At 36.1% G+C, this 21,352-nt stretch overlaps 1 protein-coding gene across 1 annotated transcript in view; it reads left to right on the top strand.

Annotated features, from left to right (window-relative positions):
- LOC134718224 (aminopeptidase N-like) overlaps positions 1–21,352 on the top strand; it is a 40,876-nt gene continuing 19,524 nt past the window's right edge. The window contains exons 1-7 of the mRNA XM_063580718.1: positions 1–39; positions 886–1,033; positions 2,264–2,340; positions 3,799–3,912; positions 6,400–6,567; positions 10,795–10,932; positions 16,286–16,355. Of these exons, the coding sequence (XP_063436788.1) occupies positions 998–1,033; positions 2,264–2,340; positions 3,799–3,912; positions 6,400–6,567; positions 10,795–10,932; positions 16,286–16,355 (603 nt within the window). The 5' untranslated portion in view covers positions 1–39; positions 886–997. The remainder of the gene's footprint in view (positions 40–885; positions 1,034–2,263; positions 2,341–3,798; positions 3,913–6,399; positions 6,568–10,794; positions 10,933–16,285; positions 16,356–21,352) is intronic.

Below are 21,352 nucleotides of genomic sequence, written 5' to 3' on the forward strand. Positions count from 1 at the left end.
TAGAGCTCAGATAATTAATGATGCATGGAACTTTGCAAAGTAAGTACATGTAAATAGAGCTCTAATAATTAATGATGCATTGAACTTTGCAAAGTAAGTACACAATCAAAAATCAACCTGTAAAAATATATTTATTACTTAGGATTTATTTCTTTTCGTTCTTACCATTTTGTTATGTTGTGTCACATACTATAAATATGTAGTTTTATGGCAATAAAGTGTTTAGTTTGAAATGAATTCAATTTTCGTGGATTGAGGAACACTTGCATTTTTCAAAGATACTGGATTTCTTGGTACTGGCAAAGTCTAAATACACTCTTATAGAAATATTGTAATTTGTTAAGCATTTTAAATCGTAAATAACCTGTATCCTAGAAATTAAGAGTACACAAACGAATAATACTGAATACACAGATTCATATTGCAATGATTCATCAAGATATCAGGCATTGAATGAAATGAGCCAATTTCGAAATTCAGATTTTCAAGACTCAAAAGTATCGCTTGAAAGTAAACAGTCGGAAGACCAAAACAACGAAAGACTAGCGATAGATAGAAATATCTTGACGATTTCATATGTTACTTTTAGTTGGTGATGAACTGTACATTTAAACAGTTACTGTGTGTTTCTGTGTGTATTGCATTATCGTTTGTTTTTGTTGCACTTTGGTGTTTCTTTTGTTTCGTTGTTTACCTTTTAGTTTGATGTGTTTCCATTGTTTTTAGCTTGAAACCCAGATTTGTGTTATCTTAATCGATTTATGTTACCTTTATTTATCTGTATCTATGATATTTCCTGATGATTGCTGACAAGTGTTGGTTGATGTTCACAACTATTCTCTAATTTTGATGTATCACATTTTTAACTAGTATTTTTCTCCTTAGATCTGAAGACCTTAGTCTGAATATAGCCCTAAAAACAGTGGAATATTTGGCAAAGGAAGACAGCTTTTTTCCTTTTTATGCTGCCAATGTTGAACTTGAATACGTCAGAGACATGCTAGAAAGAACTGAGCTTTATGGTGATTTTTCGGTAAGCCTTTCTGTTCTTTTACATGTTTTACTGGTACTGTTTGTTAAATAAATATGCTATATCTTAAAAATAAAACAGATACAGTGTACTTGCCTAATTTGACACCTGAGTATTCAAACAACCTGCTTTAACCGACAAATTTAATGGTTCCAAAATGTGCTTATCCTTGCAGAAACCCTGAGTATTCGGACTCCCTAATTTATCTGACATTGTTGTGTATATGTCGTTGTCCAATTCTACAGTGATCATTGGCATATTATAGTTAAACTAGCTCGTTCACTGCAAATAAATCATGACTTGTAAGCAAAATCAAACTTTAATCTGTCATCTATATATTAATGAAGCTCTAAAAATTTACTTGGTATGAAGTTATAATAATTATTTTGTCAGTTAATTTTAATGTTCAATTCATGCAACTCTATGCATTTTTCGCGTTTATACAAATAAAAATTTCTGCATAAAAATACAATTACAAGTGCCTCTGATTCAAAAGCATTGAAGGACGTTCCCTGTAACGTTTAAGTGATGAAATCGAGAATGGAAATAAGGATTGTGTCACAACTAAGCCAACCAAAGGACAGACAACAGACGAAGGTTACCAATGGGTCTTCAACACAGCGAGAAAATCCCACACAAAAATACAATTACAAGTGCCTCTGATTCAAAAGCATTGAAAGACGTTCCTTGCAACCTTTAAGTGATGAAATCGAGAATGGAAATAAGGAATGTGTCACAACTAATTAACACAATCAAAGGACAGACAACAGACGAAGGTTACCAATGGGTCTTCAACACAGCGAGAAAATCCCACACCCAGAGGTTTTGAAGACTTTGACCTTATTTAGAGTTTTTTTATTTGCTCACTGCGTTTCTATACACGATCGCGTTATACCTAATTTTTGTTTAGTAACTGTTTCCTCTATTAATGGTCTACTTTTTATAAACTAAAATACTTTCGAACTTGTAGTTTTGTTTTGGTTCAAAACGCTCCTTAAAATTGTTCATACATAATATACCTCTATGGATTCTACATTGTTAGTCTTGAGCGTTCCTGATACTGGTAAATCCAGGAGATATCTTCAAAGGCACGATACCTATAAAGGTTAAAGTGGAAAATGTTTTAAAAAAAATAAAATTAACTAACTATTGACAATTTCCTAACTCCATTTCTTGATTAATGGTTTTATTTTGATCATTTTGATTGACATTGCATATCTTGTAATTTTGCAGGCATTTATGAAAAGAACATTTTCAAGACCATTGGATAGGATCGGTTACAGCCATACTGTATCTGGACATTTGGAAACGTAAGAAACAATTTTAACACCTCTTAATTCAAACACGGTGTACCTACAATCATCCCATTTTTTCGGTGGGGTTTGTGATACTCATCCTTCAGTGTTTTATGTTGAGTTTTCTGTACTTTTCTTTTTTAGTTATGGTGTTGTCAGTTTTTTCAACTTTAAATGTTTCTTTAGTATCTTTTGCTTTTCTTTTATAAAAGTGAGTGGTCATGAAAACGTTATATCAAAGATTTATAAAAAAAATGTAAATCTGACTAACGGTACTTACTAACCAGGGTTCTGATGCTAATAATGTGCATTTGTTGATTGACAATTGGTCCGAGACCACAAGTGTCGTCCCTAGATTTCATATTTTTTTGTATCCCTTCGAAATGTATTTCTCCATGTTTTATGCCTCAAATAGCAAGTCAAGGGATGAAATGACACTTTAAAATTTTGGGTAATGAATTTTAAATTACGAATATGTAGTGTTTTGGTCCAGTTCAAAAGGTTAGCATTTTGGAAGCTGTCAAAAGATTGATTTCAAGACCCCTCAAGTTCTCAACATAAAATCGTCCATATTTTGAGTTAGAGCCGATGTAGTTTTCTATAATTTTGATATAATTTGTCTCCAAAGTAGCACAACACACTGTAAAACACACTGTTAAGAATTTAATTAAAAATGATTGAAAAAGGGTTGGTGGGATTTTTTTAGTTTGCATTTATTGTCTAAAAGAAATACGAAATAATTGTGGTTTCGGACCAATTGACATCTTAGGTCACTTCAGCGCAAAATAAATATTCTACGAAGAAAGACATTTAAATATATTTCTGCACAAGAACGGACAATATATCATTCTATGTATCTTTTGTTAAGACTATATATGTAAATATAGATTGGACTCAATACCCAAATTGAAGTGTAATAAATGTAATTAAGATTTTAATCTTCCAACACACTCTAGAAGATACATATTCATTAATGTAGATAAATATCCATATTTTTGAATTATATATATTGTATTTTGATATTTTTGAATTTTCAAATTATAAACTCGAACTTATTTCTGTTAAATAGGATAAACATTTAACTCGCATTGCAAGAAAGTCCGCGAAACTTTTACATCGTCTTTAGCTTATAAAAAATGTGACGTCAGATATGAACTCATGATGTCAAACATAAATATTAGACGTAAATATACTATTAATACCCTTCTGAATGATTTCAATATTGAGTAGAAGGTTTTGAGGCTCAAAACGTAACTTTCTTGGTTTTTTTTAATTTGACATTGCCCCGAAAATAATCGGATTTCAAAAGGGTGGCATTCTTAGTTACGAACTGGTTGGGAATGATGACCGACTCTTCAAAATATTTTGTCAATGAAAATCACCATAAACGAATTGCATTACAAAAAGAATCTAAAACTCAATAGTGTGTTTGCTCATTTAATTTGATCAGAAGATAATGTTAATATACTGTAGATTGCTGAGAAGTTTGGTTGTAAAAAGAGCCTGTGAATATGGTGACGAAAATTGTACAAATATTGCCGTCAGTTCGTTTCAAAATCTGATGCAGACGACTGTTTCCAATAATCCGTAAGTTAATAACAGAAACAGTACAGGGTCCGCAAATCAAACGAATATCATTCCTTCTTATGATGAGAACAGGAAAAGTAAATAATGTATTTGAATATGAATTTGAGAAAATATGACTGTCAATGAGCCAGGTCTCCGCCAGAGTCAAAATGACGTTAAATTTAGCAGCTATATGTTACCGTACAGCTTCAATAAAAAACAAAAACAGATATGTGGAATGATTGCCAATGATACAATTGTCTAACAGAATAGAGCCTCCCTCCCTTTTTTTAGCTCAACTAACCTAAATGGCCAAGTGAGCTTTTCCCATCACTTGGCGTCCTGCGTCCGGCGTCGTCGTCTTTCGTTGTTCGTCGTCGTCCGTCGTCGTTAACTTTTACAAAAATCTTCCATCTGAAACAACTGGGCCAAATTGAACCAAACTTGGCCACGATCATCATTGGGGTATTTAGTTTAAAAATTGTGTCCGGTGACCCACCAAAATAACCAAGTTGGCCGCCATGGCTAAAAATAGAACATAGGGGTAAAATGTATAATTTGGCTTATAACTCTAAAACCAAAGCATTTAGAGCAAATCTGACATGAGGTAAAATTGTTTATTAGGTCAAGATCTATCTGCCCTGAAATTTTCAGATGAACCAGACAATGGGTTGTTGGGTAACTGCCCCTGAATTGGTAATTTTAAGGAAATTTTGTACGTTTTCGGTTATTATCTTGAAATTATTATAGATAAAGATAAACTGTAAACAGCAAAAATGATCAGCAAAGTAAGATCTACAAATAAGTTCATAAGACCAAAATTGTCAATTGACCCCTTTAGCATGTTTAGGAGTTATTGTCCTTTAATGACAATTTTTCACAATTTGTTCATCATATTTGCTAACTTTAAAAAATCTCCTCCTCTTAAACTACTCAACCAAATTCAACTAAACTTCAGCTGAATGATCAGTAGGGTGTATAAAATAAAATTTGTTTTTTATTTTGTATTTCGTCAAAAAACATGGCCATCATGGCTAAAAATAGAACACAGGTTAGAATGCAGATTTTGGCTTATATCTCAAAAACTCCACCATTTAGAGCAAATAAGACAAGAAGTTAAAGTATTTATTAGGTCAAGGTCTACCTGTCCTGAAATTTTCAGCCGAATCGGGTAACTAGTTTTGCAGGTATAATGCCCCTGAATTGATGATTTTAAAGAAATTTGCAGATTTTGGTTATTATCTTGAATATTATTATAGATACAGATAAACTGTTAATAGCAAAAATGTTAAGCAAAGTAAGATCTACAAATAAGTCAATTTGACCAAAATTTTCAATGGACCCCATAAGGAGTTATTGCTCTTTAAAGACTTATTCACAATTTGTTCATCGTGTTGACTTACTTTAAAAAATCTTCTCCTTTGAAACTGCTGTATCAATTTCAGCCAAACTTCAGGCTAAATGAGTTTCAGAGTATCTAGTATAAATTTTATATTTTATTTCCTTGTTTGTCAAGAAACATAGCTCTTATGGCTAAAATGGAACTTTTTTGCTTTTGAAGAAAAAAGGACGATTCAAAGAACATTTAACATGTTTAAATAAATTCAAAAGCCAAAATAATCATTGATGAGAGATTTAACCAAAAAAATAATAAGGTGAGCGATTCAGGCTCTTGAGAGCCTCTTGTTTTTTCTTTTATCTATGTGATTACATGGCTGATTTTGTAGTGGTTATTTGATTATCACGTTTAAATGATCGTCAATGAGAATGTGATTATATTTGGTAACAACTTGTGATTATGTAATTACTTGAACAACCCCATGAGTGGCCAACCAATTCAAATGACGGTGGATGTAAGGAACCATAGGGCACTCTACGGCAATGAGCAAAACTGAGAGAAATGACAAGATTTAAAACAATTTAACGAGAATTAAACCGACCTTATTCGTGCTAAAACAATAAATAAACAAACACGTGACAATAACACCAAAGACACCACTTTAATACAGACCGATTACAGATACGTATAGGTCATCTACGTACCGGGAAAGTGAAGTTACTTACAGCACGACACTACTTTAATACAGACCGATTACAGATACGTGTAGGTCACCTACCTGGAAAGTGAAGTAACTTACAGCACGACACTACTTTAATACAGACCGATTACAGATAAGTGTAGGTCACCTACCTGGAAAGTGAAGTAACTTACAGCACGACACTACTTTAATACAGACCGATTACAGATACGTGTAGGTCACCTACCTGGAAAGTGAAGTAACTTACAGCACGACACTACTTTAATACAGACCGATTACAGATACGTGTAGGTCACGTACCTGAATAGTGTATTAACTCACAGCACGACACTACTTTAATACAGACCGATAACAGGTATGTGTAGGTCATCTTCCTGGACAGTGAAGTAATTTACAGCACACATTTAGAACACATTCTTTAAAACATTTAGGTTGAATCATTTTATTCATGGAATATTTTTTTTTCTAGGGTTGATGTTGATTCGAGAAGCAGCGTTTACAATACAGCGATAAAATATGGAGGTGTGAACGAGTGGGATTTTGCTTATAACAGATACAAAACACATAATGTTGCATCGGAGAGGATACTAATGTTGCGTGCCTTATCTTATAGTAGAGAAGTCTGGGTTTTGAGCAGGTGTGCAATAAATAATACTTTGTTAAGGAGTACAGTCGCGAATAACCTCTTACTTGACCTTTCGGTGATAAAAATTTTGAACACGTTTATCGTACTCATAAATCATCCAATCAAAATATCGGTATATGCATAAGATATTAGAATGTGAGTTCCTAATATTGCGATATTCACCTAGTCAACCTTTTTCTAAGGTATACAAAACATACACATTTTCAGACCCCCCACCCTCCATCCAATTGTGTACGTCAACCATTTTCAGATTTCAAGACAATAATCAACCATTAATAAAAAGAAGATCCTGTCTTTTATAGTATAGTTTAATATAGAAATTTGCATTTAAAAAAGAGACTGAAACATAATCTGACTGTTTTAATTCTACTTTGAAAAAAATAGGGTACGGAAAATGAAGACTGTTTTTACTTTCTCCCCCACACTTTGAAAAATGGTTGACAATTATTGATGACCCCTATTCGAGATGGCATGTTGACGACCTTGGTTTACTTTTATAAATTGTGACTAATTAATAAAATTAACGGTACCAATTTTCTTGCACCAGATGCGCATTTCGACAATTCATGTCTCTTCAGTGATGCTCGTGGCCAAAATATTTGAAATGACGAGTTTTCTCTTTGTCACTCATTCATGTACCACATCCTTCGATGTCTATGCACATTAAAACTAAAATAAGATATTTTTTCTGACAATATACAAAGTAATAAGGTAAAAGATGTATGGGGCCTTTATGCCACTACTTGGCAGACTTTATATCAAAGGGGTTTTAGGGACGACTTCAAAATATCAATGAAGAATAAAAGTTTTAATTCAAATAGTTTGGGTGAATTTTTTTTATATGTGTTTTTTTTTTTTGGGGGGGAGGGGTAAAAATTGCTGCAAGTTTACCTCTTTAGGTTCCTCCAATATACCCTCAATCTAGTTTACCTATATAGGTTTCTAAAATATACCCTCAATCTAGTTGACCTATTTAGGTTCCTATAATATACCCTTAATCTAGTTTACCTAAATAGGTTTCTAAAATATACCCTCAATCTAGTTGACCTCTTTAGGTTCCTATAATATACCCTTAATCTAGTTTACCTCTTTAGGTTCCTATAATATACCCTTAATCTAGTTTACCTCTTTAGGTTCCTATAATATACCCTTAATCTAGTTTACCTCTTTAGGTTCCTATAATATACCCTTAATCTAGTTTACCTCTTTAGGCTCCTACAATATACCCTTAATCTAGTTTACCTCTTTAGGTTCCTACAATATACCCTTAATCTATTTTACCTCTTTAGGTTCCCAAAATATACCTTTAATCTAGTTTACCTCTTTAGGTTCCTATAATTTCCCCTAACCCCCTTAGGTTCCTACAATATACCCTTAATCTATTTCACCTCTTTAGGTTCCTACAATATACCCTTAATCTATTTTACCTCTAAATTCCTACAATTTCCTCTAACCTCTTTATGTTCCTATAATATATCCCTATTCTAGTTTACCTCTTTAGATTCCCCCAATATGCCCTTAATCTATTTTACCTCTAAATTCCTACAATTTCCTCTAACCTCTTTATGTTCCAATAATATATCCCTATTCTAGTTTACCTCTTTAGGTTCCTACAATAAAACTTAATCTAGTTTACCTCTTTGGGTTCCTACAATATAACCTTAATCTAGTTTACCTCTTTAGGCTCCTACAATATACCCTTAAGTTAGTTTACCTCTTTAGGTGCCAAAAATATATCCTTAATCTAGTTTACCTCTTCAGGCTCCTACAATATACACTTAATCTAGTTTACCTCTTAATGTTTCAACAAAATTACCTTAATCTAGTTTACCTATATAGTTGTCTACCAATTTAACCTTACTCTAGTGTACCTGTATAGTTTTCTACAATATACCCTCTATCTTTTTTACCTCTGTGGGTTCCTGGAGTATACCCTTAATTAAGTTAACCTCTTTAGGTTCCTACAATATTCCCTTAATCTAGTTTACCTCTATACGTTCCTACAATATACCCATAATCTAGTTTACCTATATAGGTTCCTAAAATATACCCTTAATTCAGTTTACCTCTTTAGGTTCCTACAATATACCCTTACCTCTTTAGGTTCCTCCAATATACCTTCAGTCTAGTTTACCTATATAGGTTTCTAAAATATACCCTCAATCTTGTTTATCTCTTTAGGTTCCTATAATATACCCTTAATCTAGTTTACCTCTTCAGGTTCCTACAAAATATCCTTACCTCTTTAGCTACTACATTATACCCTTAATCTAGTTTACCTATATAGGTTTCTAAAATATACCCTCAATCTTTTTTATCTCTTTAGGTTCCTATAATATACCCTTAATCTAGTTTACCTCTTTAGTTTCCTACAAAATGCCCTTACCTCTTTAGCTACTACATTATACCCTTAATCTAGTTTACCTAAATAGGTTTCTAAAATATACCCTCAATCTTGTTTATCTCTTTGGGTTCCTACAAAATACCCTTACCTCTTTAGCTACTACATTATACCCTTACCTCTTTAGCTACTACATTATACCCTTACCTCTAAAGGTTACTACATTATACCCTTACCTCTTTAGGTTCCTACATTATACCCTTACCTCTTTAGCTACTACATTATACCCTTACCTCTTTAGGTTACTACATTATACCCTTACCTCTTTAGGTTACTACATTATACCCTTACCTCTTTAGGTTACTACATTATACCCTTACCTCTTTAGCTACTACAATATACCCTTACCTCTTTATGTTACTACATTATACCCTTACCTCTTTAGCTACTACATTATACCCTTACCTCTTTATGTTACTACATTATACCCTTACCTCTTTAGGTTACTACATTATACCCTTACCTCTTTAGGTTACTACATTATACCCTTACCTCTTTAGCTACTACATTATACCCTTACCTCTTTAGCTACTACAATATACCCTTACCTCTTTAGCTACTACATTATACCCTTACCTCTTTAGCTACTACAATATACCCTTACCTCTTTAGCTACTACATTATACCCTTACCTCTAAAGGTTCCTACAATATATCCTTACCTCTTTAGCTACTACATTATATCCTTACCTCTTTAGCTACTACATTATACCCTTACCTCTAAAGGTTCCTACAATATATCCTTACCTCTTTAGCTACTACATTATACCCTTACCTCTAAAGGTTCCTACAATATATCCTTACCTCTTTAGCTACTACATTATACCCTTACCTCTAAAGGTTCCTACAATATATCCTTACCTCTTTAGCTACTACATTATACCCTTACCTCTTTAGCTACTACATTATACCCTTACCTCTTTAGGTTACTACATTATACCCTTACCTCTTTAGGTTACTAAATTATACCCTTACCTCTTTAGGTTACTACATTATACCCTTACCTCTTTAGCTACTACATTATACCCTTACCTCTTTAGCTACTACATTATACCCTTACCTCTTTAGCTACTACAATATACCCTTACCTCTTTAGCTACTACATTATACCCTTACCTCTAAAGGTTCCTACAATATATCCTTACCTCTTTAGCTACTACATTATACCCTTACCTCTAAAGGTTTCTACAATATACCCTTTCCTCTTTAGCTACTACATTATACCCTTACCTCTAAAGGTTCCTACAATATATCCTTACCTCTTTAGGTTACTACATTATACCCCTTACCTCTAAAGGTCCCTACAATATACCCTTAACTCTTTAGCTACTACATTATACCCTTACCTCTAAAGGTTCCTACAATATACCCTTACCTCTTTAGATTACTACATTATACCCTTACCTCTAAAGGTTCCTACAATATATCCTTACCTCTTTAGGTTACTACATTATACCCTTACCTCTAAAGGTCCCTACAATATATCCTTACCTCTTTAGGTTACTACATTATACCCTTACCTCTAAAGGTCCCTACAATATATCCTTACCTCTTTAGGTTACTACATTATACCCTTACCTCTAAAGGTCCCTACAATATATCCTTACCTCTTTAGGTTACTACATTATACCCTTACCTCTAAAGGTCCCTACAATATATCCTTACCTCTTTAGGTTACTACATTATACCCTTACCTCTAAAGGTCCCTACAATATATCCTTACCTCTTTAGGTTACTACATTATACCCTTACCTCTACAGGTCCCTACAATATATCCTTACCTCTTTAGGTTACTACATTATACCCTTACCTCTACAGATTTCTACAATATACCCTAACAGACGACATCCGTAAACAAGACGGTGTAGATGCCATGCGTCTTGTTGGAAGAAATCCAATTGGCAGATCTCTATTGTGGGATTTTGTAAGAGGAAATTGGAAAGAAATTACAAAACGGTGAGTAAAAATATTCATTGGTAATGTTTTTGTCTATTGTTGGTTTTGTAAGATGAAATTGGAACAAAATTACAAACCAGTGAGTAAAGATATTCATTGGTAATGTCTTCGTTTATTGTGGGTTTTGTAATAGAAATTGGAATGAAATTACAAACCGGTGAGTAAAGATATTCATTAGTTATGACTTCGTCTATTGTTGGATTTCGTAAGAGGGAATTGGAAAGAAATTACAAACCGGTGAGTGTCACCGGCTAGTGTGGGATTTTGTAAGAGGAAATTGGAAAGAAATTACAAAACGGTGAGTAAAAATATTCATTGGTAATGTCTTTGTCTATTGTTGGTTTTGTAAGAGGAAATTGGAACAAAATTACAAACCAGTGAGTAAAGATATTCATTGGTAATGTCTTTGTTTATTGTGGGTTTTGTAATAGAAATTGGAATGAAATTACAAACCGGTGAGTAAAGATATTCATTAGTTATGACTTCGTCTATTGTTGGATTTCGTAAGAGGGAATTGGAAAGAAATTACAAACCGGTGAGTGTCACCGGCTAGTGTGGGATTTTGTAAGAGGAAATTGGAAAGAAATTACAAAACGGTGAGTAAAAATATTCATTGGTAATGACTCCGTCTAAAGTTTGGTTTTGTAAGAGGAAATTGGAATGAAATATCTAACCGGTGAGTAAAATTATTAATTAGTAATGACTCTGTCTAGTGTTGGGTTTTGTAAGAGAAAATCGGAATGAAATAACAAACCGGTCAGTAAAACTATTCATGTGTAATGACTCCGTCTAATGTTGGGTTTTGTAAGAGGAAATTGGAATGAAATAACCAACCGGTGAGTAAAATTATTTAATGGTAATGACTCCGTCTAGTGTTGGGTTTTGTAAGAGGAAATTGGAATGAAATAACCAACCGGTGAGTAAAATTATTTTTTGGTTATGACTGCGTCTATTGTGATATTGTAAGAGGGAATTGGAATAAGAAAACAAAGCGGTGAGTAAAAATATTCATTGGTAGTGTCTTCCTCTTGAGTGCGTTAAGTTTAATTTAACGGGAATAGGAACATTTAATTGCACTTCGTATTACCTGTAAGACTTCAAAACAATTTGTATCAGACATGCAGCTTTAAGTAGAATAATTAAACGGGTGCCACATGTGGAACATGTTCTGCTTCCCTTCCGGAACACCTATGTTTAATAACTAACAGCCTTTTTTATGTAAAAAAATTAACGAAAATCAAATATGTAACACATAAACAAACGACAACCACTGAATATACAGGCTCCTGACTTGGGACAGGCACATACATAAAAATGTGGCGGGGTTAAACATTTTAACGGGATCCCGACCCTCCCCTAACCTGGGGCAGTGGTATAACAGTACAATGTCTGTTTATAGATATAGGGATATGTGTTATGAGTGCCAATGAAACAACTCTCCATCCTATCCATAATTCATAAAAGCTAACCATTATAGGTCAATGTACGGTCTACAACACGGTGCATTGGCTCATGCCGAACATCAAGCCATTAAATGACCAAAACAATTACTTGTGTTAAACCATTCAAACGGGAAAACCAACGGTCTAATCTATGTAAAAAAAAAAGAGAACCAGAGAACCACATAAACAAACGACAACCACTGAACAACAAGTTCCTGACTTAGGACAGGTGCAAACATTTACAGCGGAATTTTCTTTTTTAGCCATGGCGTTTTCTATCTATGAGTTTGACTGTTCCTTGGGTTTCTTTCGCTCCTTTTTGAAAAAAAAATTCAACCTGTGAATGACACTTTTTTTCCAAAAAATATAAAATCTTGAAAATAATCGCTCACGATATCAAAGAAAAATGCAATTACACGAATAAAGGTGAATCCACAGTTCGTGTATCCAACATGTCTAAGGTGCTAGGATGTGTCGCTAAATAGAAGTGAATCCACAGTTCGTGTATCCAACATGCCTAAGGTGCTAGGATGTGTCGCTAAATAGAAGTGAATCCACAGTTTGTGTATCCATCATGTCTAAGGTGCTAGGATGTGTCGCTAAATAAAAGTAAATCCACTGTTCGTGTATCCAACATGTCCAAGGTGCTAGGATGTGTCGCTAAATAGAAGTGAATCCACAGTTCGTGTATCCAACATGTCTAAGGTGCTAGGATGTGTCGCTAAATAGAAGTGAATCCACAGTTCGTGTATCCAACATGTCCAAGGTGCTTGGATGTGTCGCTAAATAAAAGTAAATCCACTGTTCGTGTATCCAACATGTCCAAGGTGCTAGGATGTGTCGCTAAATAGAAGTGAATCCACAGTTCGTGTATCCAACATGTCCAAGGTGCTAGGATGTGTCGCTAAATAGAAGTGAATCCACAGTTCGTGTATCCAACATGTCCAAGGTGCTAGGATGTGTCGCTAAATAGAAGTGAATCCACAGTTCGTGTATCCAACATGTCCAAGGTGCTAGGATGTGTCGCTAAATAGAAGTGAATCCACAGTTCGTGTATCCAACATGTCCAAGGTGCTAGGATGTGTCGCTAAATAGAAGTGAATCCACAGTTCGTGTATCCAACATGTCCAAGGTGCTAGGATGTGTCGCTAAATAGAAGTGAATCCACAGTTCGTGTATCCAACATGTCCAAGGTGCTAGGATGTGTCGCTAAATAGAAGTGAATCCACAGTTCGTGTATCCAACATGTCCAAGGTGCTAGGATGTGTCGCTAAATAGAAGTGAATCCACAGTTCGTGTATCCAACATGTCCAAGGTGCTAGGATGTGTCGCTTAATAGAAGTGAATCCACAGTTCGTGTATCCAACATGTCCAAGGTGCTAGGATGTGTCGCTAAATAGAAGTGAATCCACAGTTCGTGTATCCAACATGTCCAAGGTGCTAGGATGTGTCGCTAAATAGAAGTGAATCCACAGTTCGTGTATCCAACATGTCCAAGGTGCTAGGATGTGTCGCTAAATAGAAGTGAATCCACAGTTCGTGTATCCAACATGTCCAAGGTGCTAGGATGTGTCGCTAAATAGAAGTGAATCCACAGTTCGTGTATCCAACATGTCCAAGGTGCTAGGATGTGTCGCTAAATAGAAGTGAATCCACAGTTCGTGTATCCAACATGTCCAAGGTGCTAGGATGTGTCGCTAAATAGAAGTGAATCCACAGTTCGTGTATCCAACATGTCCAAGGTGCTAGGATGTGTCGCTAAATAGAAGTGAATCCACAGTTCGTGTATCCAACATGTCCAAGGTGCTAGGATGTGTCGCTTAATAGAAGTGAATCCACAGTTCGTGTATCCAACATGTCCAAGGTGCTAGGATGTGTCGCTAAATAGAAGTGAATCCACAGTTCGTGTATCCAACATGTCCAAGGTGCTAGGATGTGTCGCTAAATAGAAGTGAATCCACAGTTCGTGTATCCAACATGTCCAAGGTGCTAGGATGTGTCGCTAAATAGAAGTGAATCCACAGTTCGTGTATCCAACATGTCCAAGGTGCTAGGATGTGTCGCTAAATAGAAGTGAATCCACAGTTCGTGTATCCAACATGTCCAAGGTGCTAGGATGTGTCGCTAAATAGAAGTGAATCCACAGTTCGTGTATCCAACATGTCCAAGGTGCTAGGATGTGTCGCTAAATAGAAGTGAATCCACAGTTCGTGTATCCAACATGTCCAAGGTGCTAGGATGTGTCGCTAAATAGAAGTGAATCGTCAGTTCGTGTATCCAACATGTCCAAGGTGCTAGGATGTGTCGCTAAATAGAAGTGAATCCACAGTTCGTGTATCCAACATGTCCAAGGTGCTAGGATGTGTCGCTAAATAGAAGTGAATCCACAGTTCGTGTATCCAACATGTCCAAGGTGCTAGGATGTGTCGCTAAATAGTAGTGAATCCACAGTTCGTGTATCCAACATGTCCAAGGTGCTAGGATGTGTCGCTAAATAGTAGTGAATCCACAGTTCGTGTATCCAACATGTCCAAGGTGCTAGGATGTGTCGCTAAATAAAAGTGAATCCACAGTTCGTGTATCCAACATGTCCAAGGTGCTAGGATGTGTCGCTAAATAAAAGTGAATCCACAGTTCGTGTATCCAACATGTCCAAGGTGCTAGGATGTGTCGCTAAATAGAAGTGAATCCACAGTTCGTGTATCCAACATGTCCAAGGTGCTAGGATGTGTCGCTAAATAGAAGTGAATCCACAGTTCGTGTATCCAACATGTCCAAGGTGCTAGGATGTGTCGCTAAATAGAAGTGAATCCACAGTTCGTGTATCCAACATGTCCAAGGTGCTAGGATGTGTCGCTAAATAGAAGTGAATCGTCAGTTCGTGTATCCAACATGTCCAAGGTGCTAGGATGTGTCGCTAAATAGAAGTGAATCCACAGTTCGTGTATCCAACATGTCCAAGGTGCTAGGATGTGTCGCTAAATAGAAGTGAATCCACAGTTCGTGTATCCAACATGTCCAAGGTGCTAGGATGTGTCGCTAAATAGTAGTGAATCCACAGTTCGTGTATCCAACATGTCCAAGGTGCTAGGATGTGTCGCTAAATAGTAGTGAATCCACAGTTCGTGTATCCAACATGTCCAAGGTGCTAGGATGTGTCGCTAAATAAAAGTGAATCCACAGTTCGTGTATCCAACATGTCCAAGGTGCTAGGATGTGTCGCTAAATAAAAGTGAATCCACAGTTCGTGTATCCAACATGTCCAAGGTGCTAGGATGTGTCGCTAAATAGAAGTGAATCCACAGTTCGTGTATCCAACATGTCCAAGGTGCTAGGATGTGTCGCTAAATAGAAGTGAATCCACAGTTCGTGTATCCAACATGTCCAAGGTGCTAGGATGTGTCGCTAAATAGAAGTGAATCCACAGTTCGTGTATCCAACATGTCCAAGGTGCTAGGATGTGTCGCTAAATAGAAGTGAATCCACAGTTCGTGTATCCAACATGTCCAAGGTGCTAGGATGTGTCGCTAAATAGAAGTGAATCCACAGTTCGTGTATCCAACATGTCCAAGGTGCTAGGATGTGTCGCTAAATAGAAGTGAATCCACAGTTCGTGTATCCAACATGTCCAAGGTGCTAGGATGTGTCGCTAAATAGAAGTGAATCCACAGTTCGTGTATCCAACATGTCCAAGGTGCTAGGATGTGTCGCTTAATAGAAGCATGTGTTGTCAGAAATAAACAAAAATGTATTGTAAGAGAATAACAACTTTGGGTTTGGTCAGAGTAAGTTTTGTAGTACCTAATTTATTAAATAAAAAAAATATAGAGACATCTGGATTTTCATAAATGTTAATTGCTAGCACCTCAACTGTGTAATTTTGTGATACTCAAATTGTCGTTTTTTTTCAGTTTTGGAAGAGTTTCACATCTCGTAACAGATGTTACAGCCAAGTTTAATACTGAATTTGATCTACAGTCGGTAAGCTTCATATCTCTTAGGAGGGGTTACAGCCAAGTTTGATACTGAATATAATCTACAGTCGGTAAGCTTCATATCTCTTAGGAGGGGTTACAGCGAAGTTTAATACTGAATATGATCTACAGTCGGTAAGCTTCATTTCTATTAGGAGGGGTTACAGCCAAGTGTAATACTGAATATGATCTATATTCGGTAAGCTTCATTTCTATTAGGAGGGGTTACAGCTTAGTTTAATACTGAATATAATCTACAGTCGGTAAGCTTCACTTCTATTAGGAGGGGTTACAGCCAAGTTTAATACTGAATTTGATCTACAGTCGGTAAGCTTCATTTCTATTAGGAGGGGTTACAGCCAAGTTTAATACTGCATTTGATCTACAGTCGGAAAGCTTCTTTTCTATTAGGAGGGGTTACAGCCAAGTTTAATACTGAATTTGATCTACAGTCGATAAGCTTCATATCTCTTAGGAGGGGTTACAGCCAAGTTTAATACTAAATATGATCTACAGTCGGTAAGCTTCATGTCTCTTAGGAGGGGTTACAGCCAAGTTTAATACTAAATATGATCTACAGTCGGTAAACTTCATTTATCTTAGGAGGGGTTACAGCCAAATTTAATACTGAATTTGATCTACAGTCGGTAAGCTTCATATCTCTTAGGAGGGGTTACAGCCAAGTTTAATACTGAATTTGATCTACAGTCGGTAAGCTTCATTTCTATTAGGAGGGGTTACAGCCAAGTGTAATACTGAATTTGATCTACAGTCGGTAAGCTTCATTTCTATTAGGAGGGGTTACAGCTTAGTTTAATACTAAATATAATCTACAGTCGGTAAGCTTCACTTCTATTAGGAGGGGTTACAGCCAAGTTTAATACTGAATTTGATCTACAGTCGGTAAGCTTCATTTCTATTAGGAGGGGTTACAGCCAAGTGTAATACTGAATTTGATCTACAGTCGGTAAGCTTCATTTCTATTAGGAGGGGTTACAGCTTAGTTTAATACTAAATATAATCTACAGTCGGTAAGCTTCACTTCTATTAGGAGGGGTTACAGCCAAGTTTAATACTGAATTTGATCTACAGTCGGTAAGCTTCACTTCTATTAGGAGGGGTTACAGCCAAGTTTAATACTGAATTTGATCTACAGTCGGTAAGCTTCATTTCTCTTAGGAGGGTTGACAGCCAAGTTTAATACTGAATTTGATCTACAGTCGGTAAGCTTCATTTCTATTAGGAGGGGTTACAGCCAAGTTTAATACTAAATTTGATCTACAGTCGGTAAGCTTCACTTCTCTTAGGAGGGGTTACAGCCAAGTTTAATACTAAATATGATCTACAGAAGGTAAGCTTTATTTCTCTTAGGAGGGGTTACAGCCAAGTTTAATACTGAATTTTACCTACAGTCGGTGAGCTTTATTTCTCTTAGGAGTGGTTACAGCCAAGTTTAATACTGAATTTGATCTACAGTCGGTAAGCTTCATATCTCTTAGGAGAGGTTACAGCCAAGTTTAATACTGAATTTGATCTACAGTCGGTAAGCTTCATTTCTCTCAGGAGGGGCTACAGCGAAGTTTAATACTGAATTTGATCTACAGTCGGTAAGCTTCATTTCTCTTAGGAAGGGTTACAGCCAAGTTTAATACTGAATTTGATCTACAGTCGGTAAGCTTCATTTCTCTTAGTAGGGGTTACAGCCAAGTTTAATACTGAATTTGATCTACAGTCGGTATGCTTCATTTCTCCTAGGAGTGGTAACAGCCAAGTTTAATACTGAATTTGATCTACAGTCGGGAAGCTTCATTTCTTTTAGGAGGGGTAACAGCCTTGTTTAATACTGAATTTGATCTACAGTCGATAAGCTTCATTTCTCTTAGGAGGGGTTACAGCCAAGTTTAATACTGAATTTGATCTACAGTCGGTAAGCTTCATTTCTCTTAGGAGGGGTTACAGCCAAGTTAAATACTGAATTTGATCTACAGTCGGTAAGCTTCATTTCTCTTAGGAGGGTTTACAGCCAAGTTTAATACTGAATTTGATCTACAGTCGGTAAGCTTTATTTCTCATAGGAGGGGTTACAGCCAAGTTTAATACTGAATTTAATCTACAGTCGGTAAGCTTCATTTCTCTTAGGAGGGGTTACAGCCTTGTTTAATACTGAATTTGATCTACAGTCGATAAGCTTCATTTCTCTTAGGAGGGGTTACAGCCAAGTTTAATACTGAATTTGATCTACAGTCGGTAAGCTTCATTTCTCTTAGGATGGGTTACAGCCAAGTTAAATACTGAATTTGATCTACAGTCGGTAAGCTTCATTTCTCTTAGGAGGGTTTACAGCCAAGTTTAATACTGAATTTGATCTACAGTCGGTAAGCTTTATTTCTCATAGGAGGGGTTACAGCCAAGTTTAATACTGAATTTAATCTACAGTCGGTAAGCTTCATTTCTCTTAGGAGGGGTTACAGCCAAGGTTAATACTGAATTTGATCTACAGTCGGTAAGTTTCATTTCTCTTAGGAGGGGTTACATCCAAGTTTAATACTGAATTTGATTTACAGTCGGTAAGCTTCATTTCTTTTAGGAGGGGTAACAGCCAAGTTTAATACTAAATTTGATCTACAGTCGGTAAGCTTCACTTCTCTTAGGAGGGGTTACAGCCAAGTTTAATACTGAATTTGATCTACAGTTGGTAAGTTTCACTTCTTTTAGGAGGGGTTACAGCCAAGTTTAATACTGAATTTGATCTACAGTCGGTAAGCTTCATTTCTCTTAGGAGGGGTTACAGCCAAGTTAGATACTGAATTAGATCTACAGTCGCTAAGCTTCATTTCTCTTAGGATGGGTTACAGCCAAGTTTAATACTGAATTAGATCTACAGTCGGTAAGCTTCATTTCTCTTAGGATGGGTTACAGCCAAGTTTAATACTGAATTTGATCTACAGTCGGTAAGCTTCATTTCTCTTAGGAGGGGTTACAGCCAAGTGTAATACTGAATTTGACCTACAGTCGGTAAGCTTCATTTCTCTTAGGAGGGGTTACAGCCAAGTTAAATACTGAATTCTATATACAGTCGGTAAGCTTCATTTCTCTTAGGAGGGGTTACAGCCAAGTTAAATACTGAATTCTATATACAGTCGGTAAGCTTCATTTCTCTTAGGAGGGGTTACAGCCAAATTTAATACTGAATTTTATCTACAGTCGGTAAGCTTCATTTCCCGTAAGAGGGGTTACAGCCAAGTTTAATACTGAATTTGATCTACAGTCGGTAAGCTTCATTTCTCTTAGGAGGGGTTACAGCCAAGTTTAATACTGAATTTGACCTACAGTCGGTAAGCTTTATTTCTCTTAGGAGGGGTTACAGCCAAGTTTAATACTGAATTTGATCTACAGTCGGTAAGATTCATTTCTCTTAGGAGGGGTTACAGCCAAGTTAAATACTGAATTTGATCTACAGTCGGTAAGCTTCATTTCTCTTAGGAAGTTTACAGCCAAGTTTAATACTGAATTTGATCTACAGTCGGTAAGCTTCACTTCTCTTAGCAGGGGTTACAGCCAAGTTTAATACTGAATTTAATCTACAGTCGGTAAGCTTCATTTCTCTTAGGAGGGGTTACAGCCAAGTTTAATACTGAATTTGATCTACAGTCGGTAAGCTTCATTTCTCTTAAGAGGGGTTACAGCCAAGTTTAATACTGAATTTGATTTACAGTCGGTAAACTTCATTTCTCTTAGGAGGGGAAACAGCCAAGTTTAATACTGAATTTGATCTACAGTCGGTAAGCTTCACTTCTCTTAGGAGGGGTTACAGCCAAGTTTAATACTGAATCTGATCTACAGTTGGTAAGCTTCACTTCTCTTAGGAGGGGTTACAGCCAAGTTTAATACTGAATTTGATCTACATTCGGTAAGCTTCATATGTCTTAGGAGGGGTTACAGCCAAGTTTAAAACTGAATTTGATCTACAGTCGGTAAGCTTCATTTCTCTTAGGAGGGGTTACAGCCAAGTTTAATACTGAATTTGACCTACAGTCGGTAAGCTTCATTTCTCTTAGGAGGGGTTACAGCCAAATTTAATACTGAATTTTATCTACAGTCGGTAAGCTTCATTTCCCGTAAGAGGGGTTACAGCCAAGTTTAATACTGAATTTGATCTACAGTCGGTAAGCTTCATTTCTCTTAGGAGGGGTTACAGCCAAGTTTAATACTGAATTTGACCTACAGTCGGTAAGCTTTATTTCTCTTAGGAGGGGTTACAGCCAAGTTTAATACTGAATTTGATCTACAGTCGGTAAGATTCATTTCTCTTAGGAGGGGTTACAGCCAAGTTAAATACTGAATTTGATCTACAGTCGGTAAGCTTCATTTCTCTTAGGAAGTTTACAGCCAAGTTTAATACTGAATTTGATCTACAGTCGGTAAGCTTCACTTCTCTTAGCAGGGGTTACAGCCAAGTTTAATACTGAATTTAATCTACAGTCGGTAAGCTTCATTTCTCTTAGGAGGGGTTACAGCCAAGTTTAATACTGAATTTGATCTACAGTCGGTAAGCTTCATTTCTCTTAGGAGGGGTTACAGCCAAGTTTAATACTGAATTTGATTTACAGTCGGTAAACTTCATTTCTCTTAGGAGGGGAAACAGCCAAGTTTAATACTGAATTTGATCTACAGTCGGTAAGCTTCACTTCTCTTAGGAGGGGTTACAGCCAAGTTTAATACTGAATCTGATCTACAGTTGGTAAGCTTCACTTCTCTTAGGAGGGGTTACAGCCAAGTTTAATACTGAATTTGATCTACATTCGGTAAGCTTCATATGTCTTAGGAGGGGTTACAGCCAAGTTTAAAACTGAATTTGATCTACAGTCGGTAAGCTTCATTTCTCTTAGGAGGGGTTACAGCCAAGTTTAATACTGAATTTGACCTACAGTCGGTAAGCTTCATTTCTCTTAGGAGGGGTTACAGCCAAGTTAAATACTGAATTTGATCTACAGTCGGTAAGCT

The sequence above is a fragment of the Mytilus trossulus genome, chromosome 5 (assembly GCF_036588685.1).
Source record: "Mytilus trossulus isolate FHL-02 chromosome 5, PNRI_Mtr1.1.1.hap1, whole genome shotgun sequence".
In the NCBI taxonomy this organism is placed as follows: Eukaryota; Metazoa; Mollusca; class Bivalvia; order Mytilida; family Mytilidae; genus Mytilus; species Mytilus trossulus.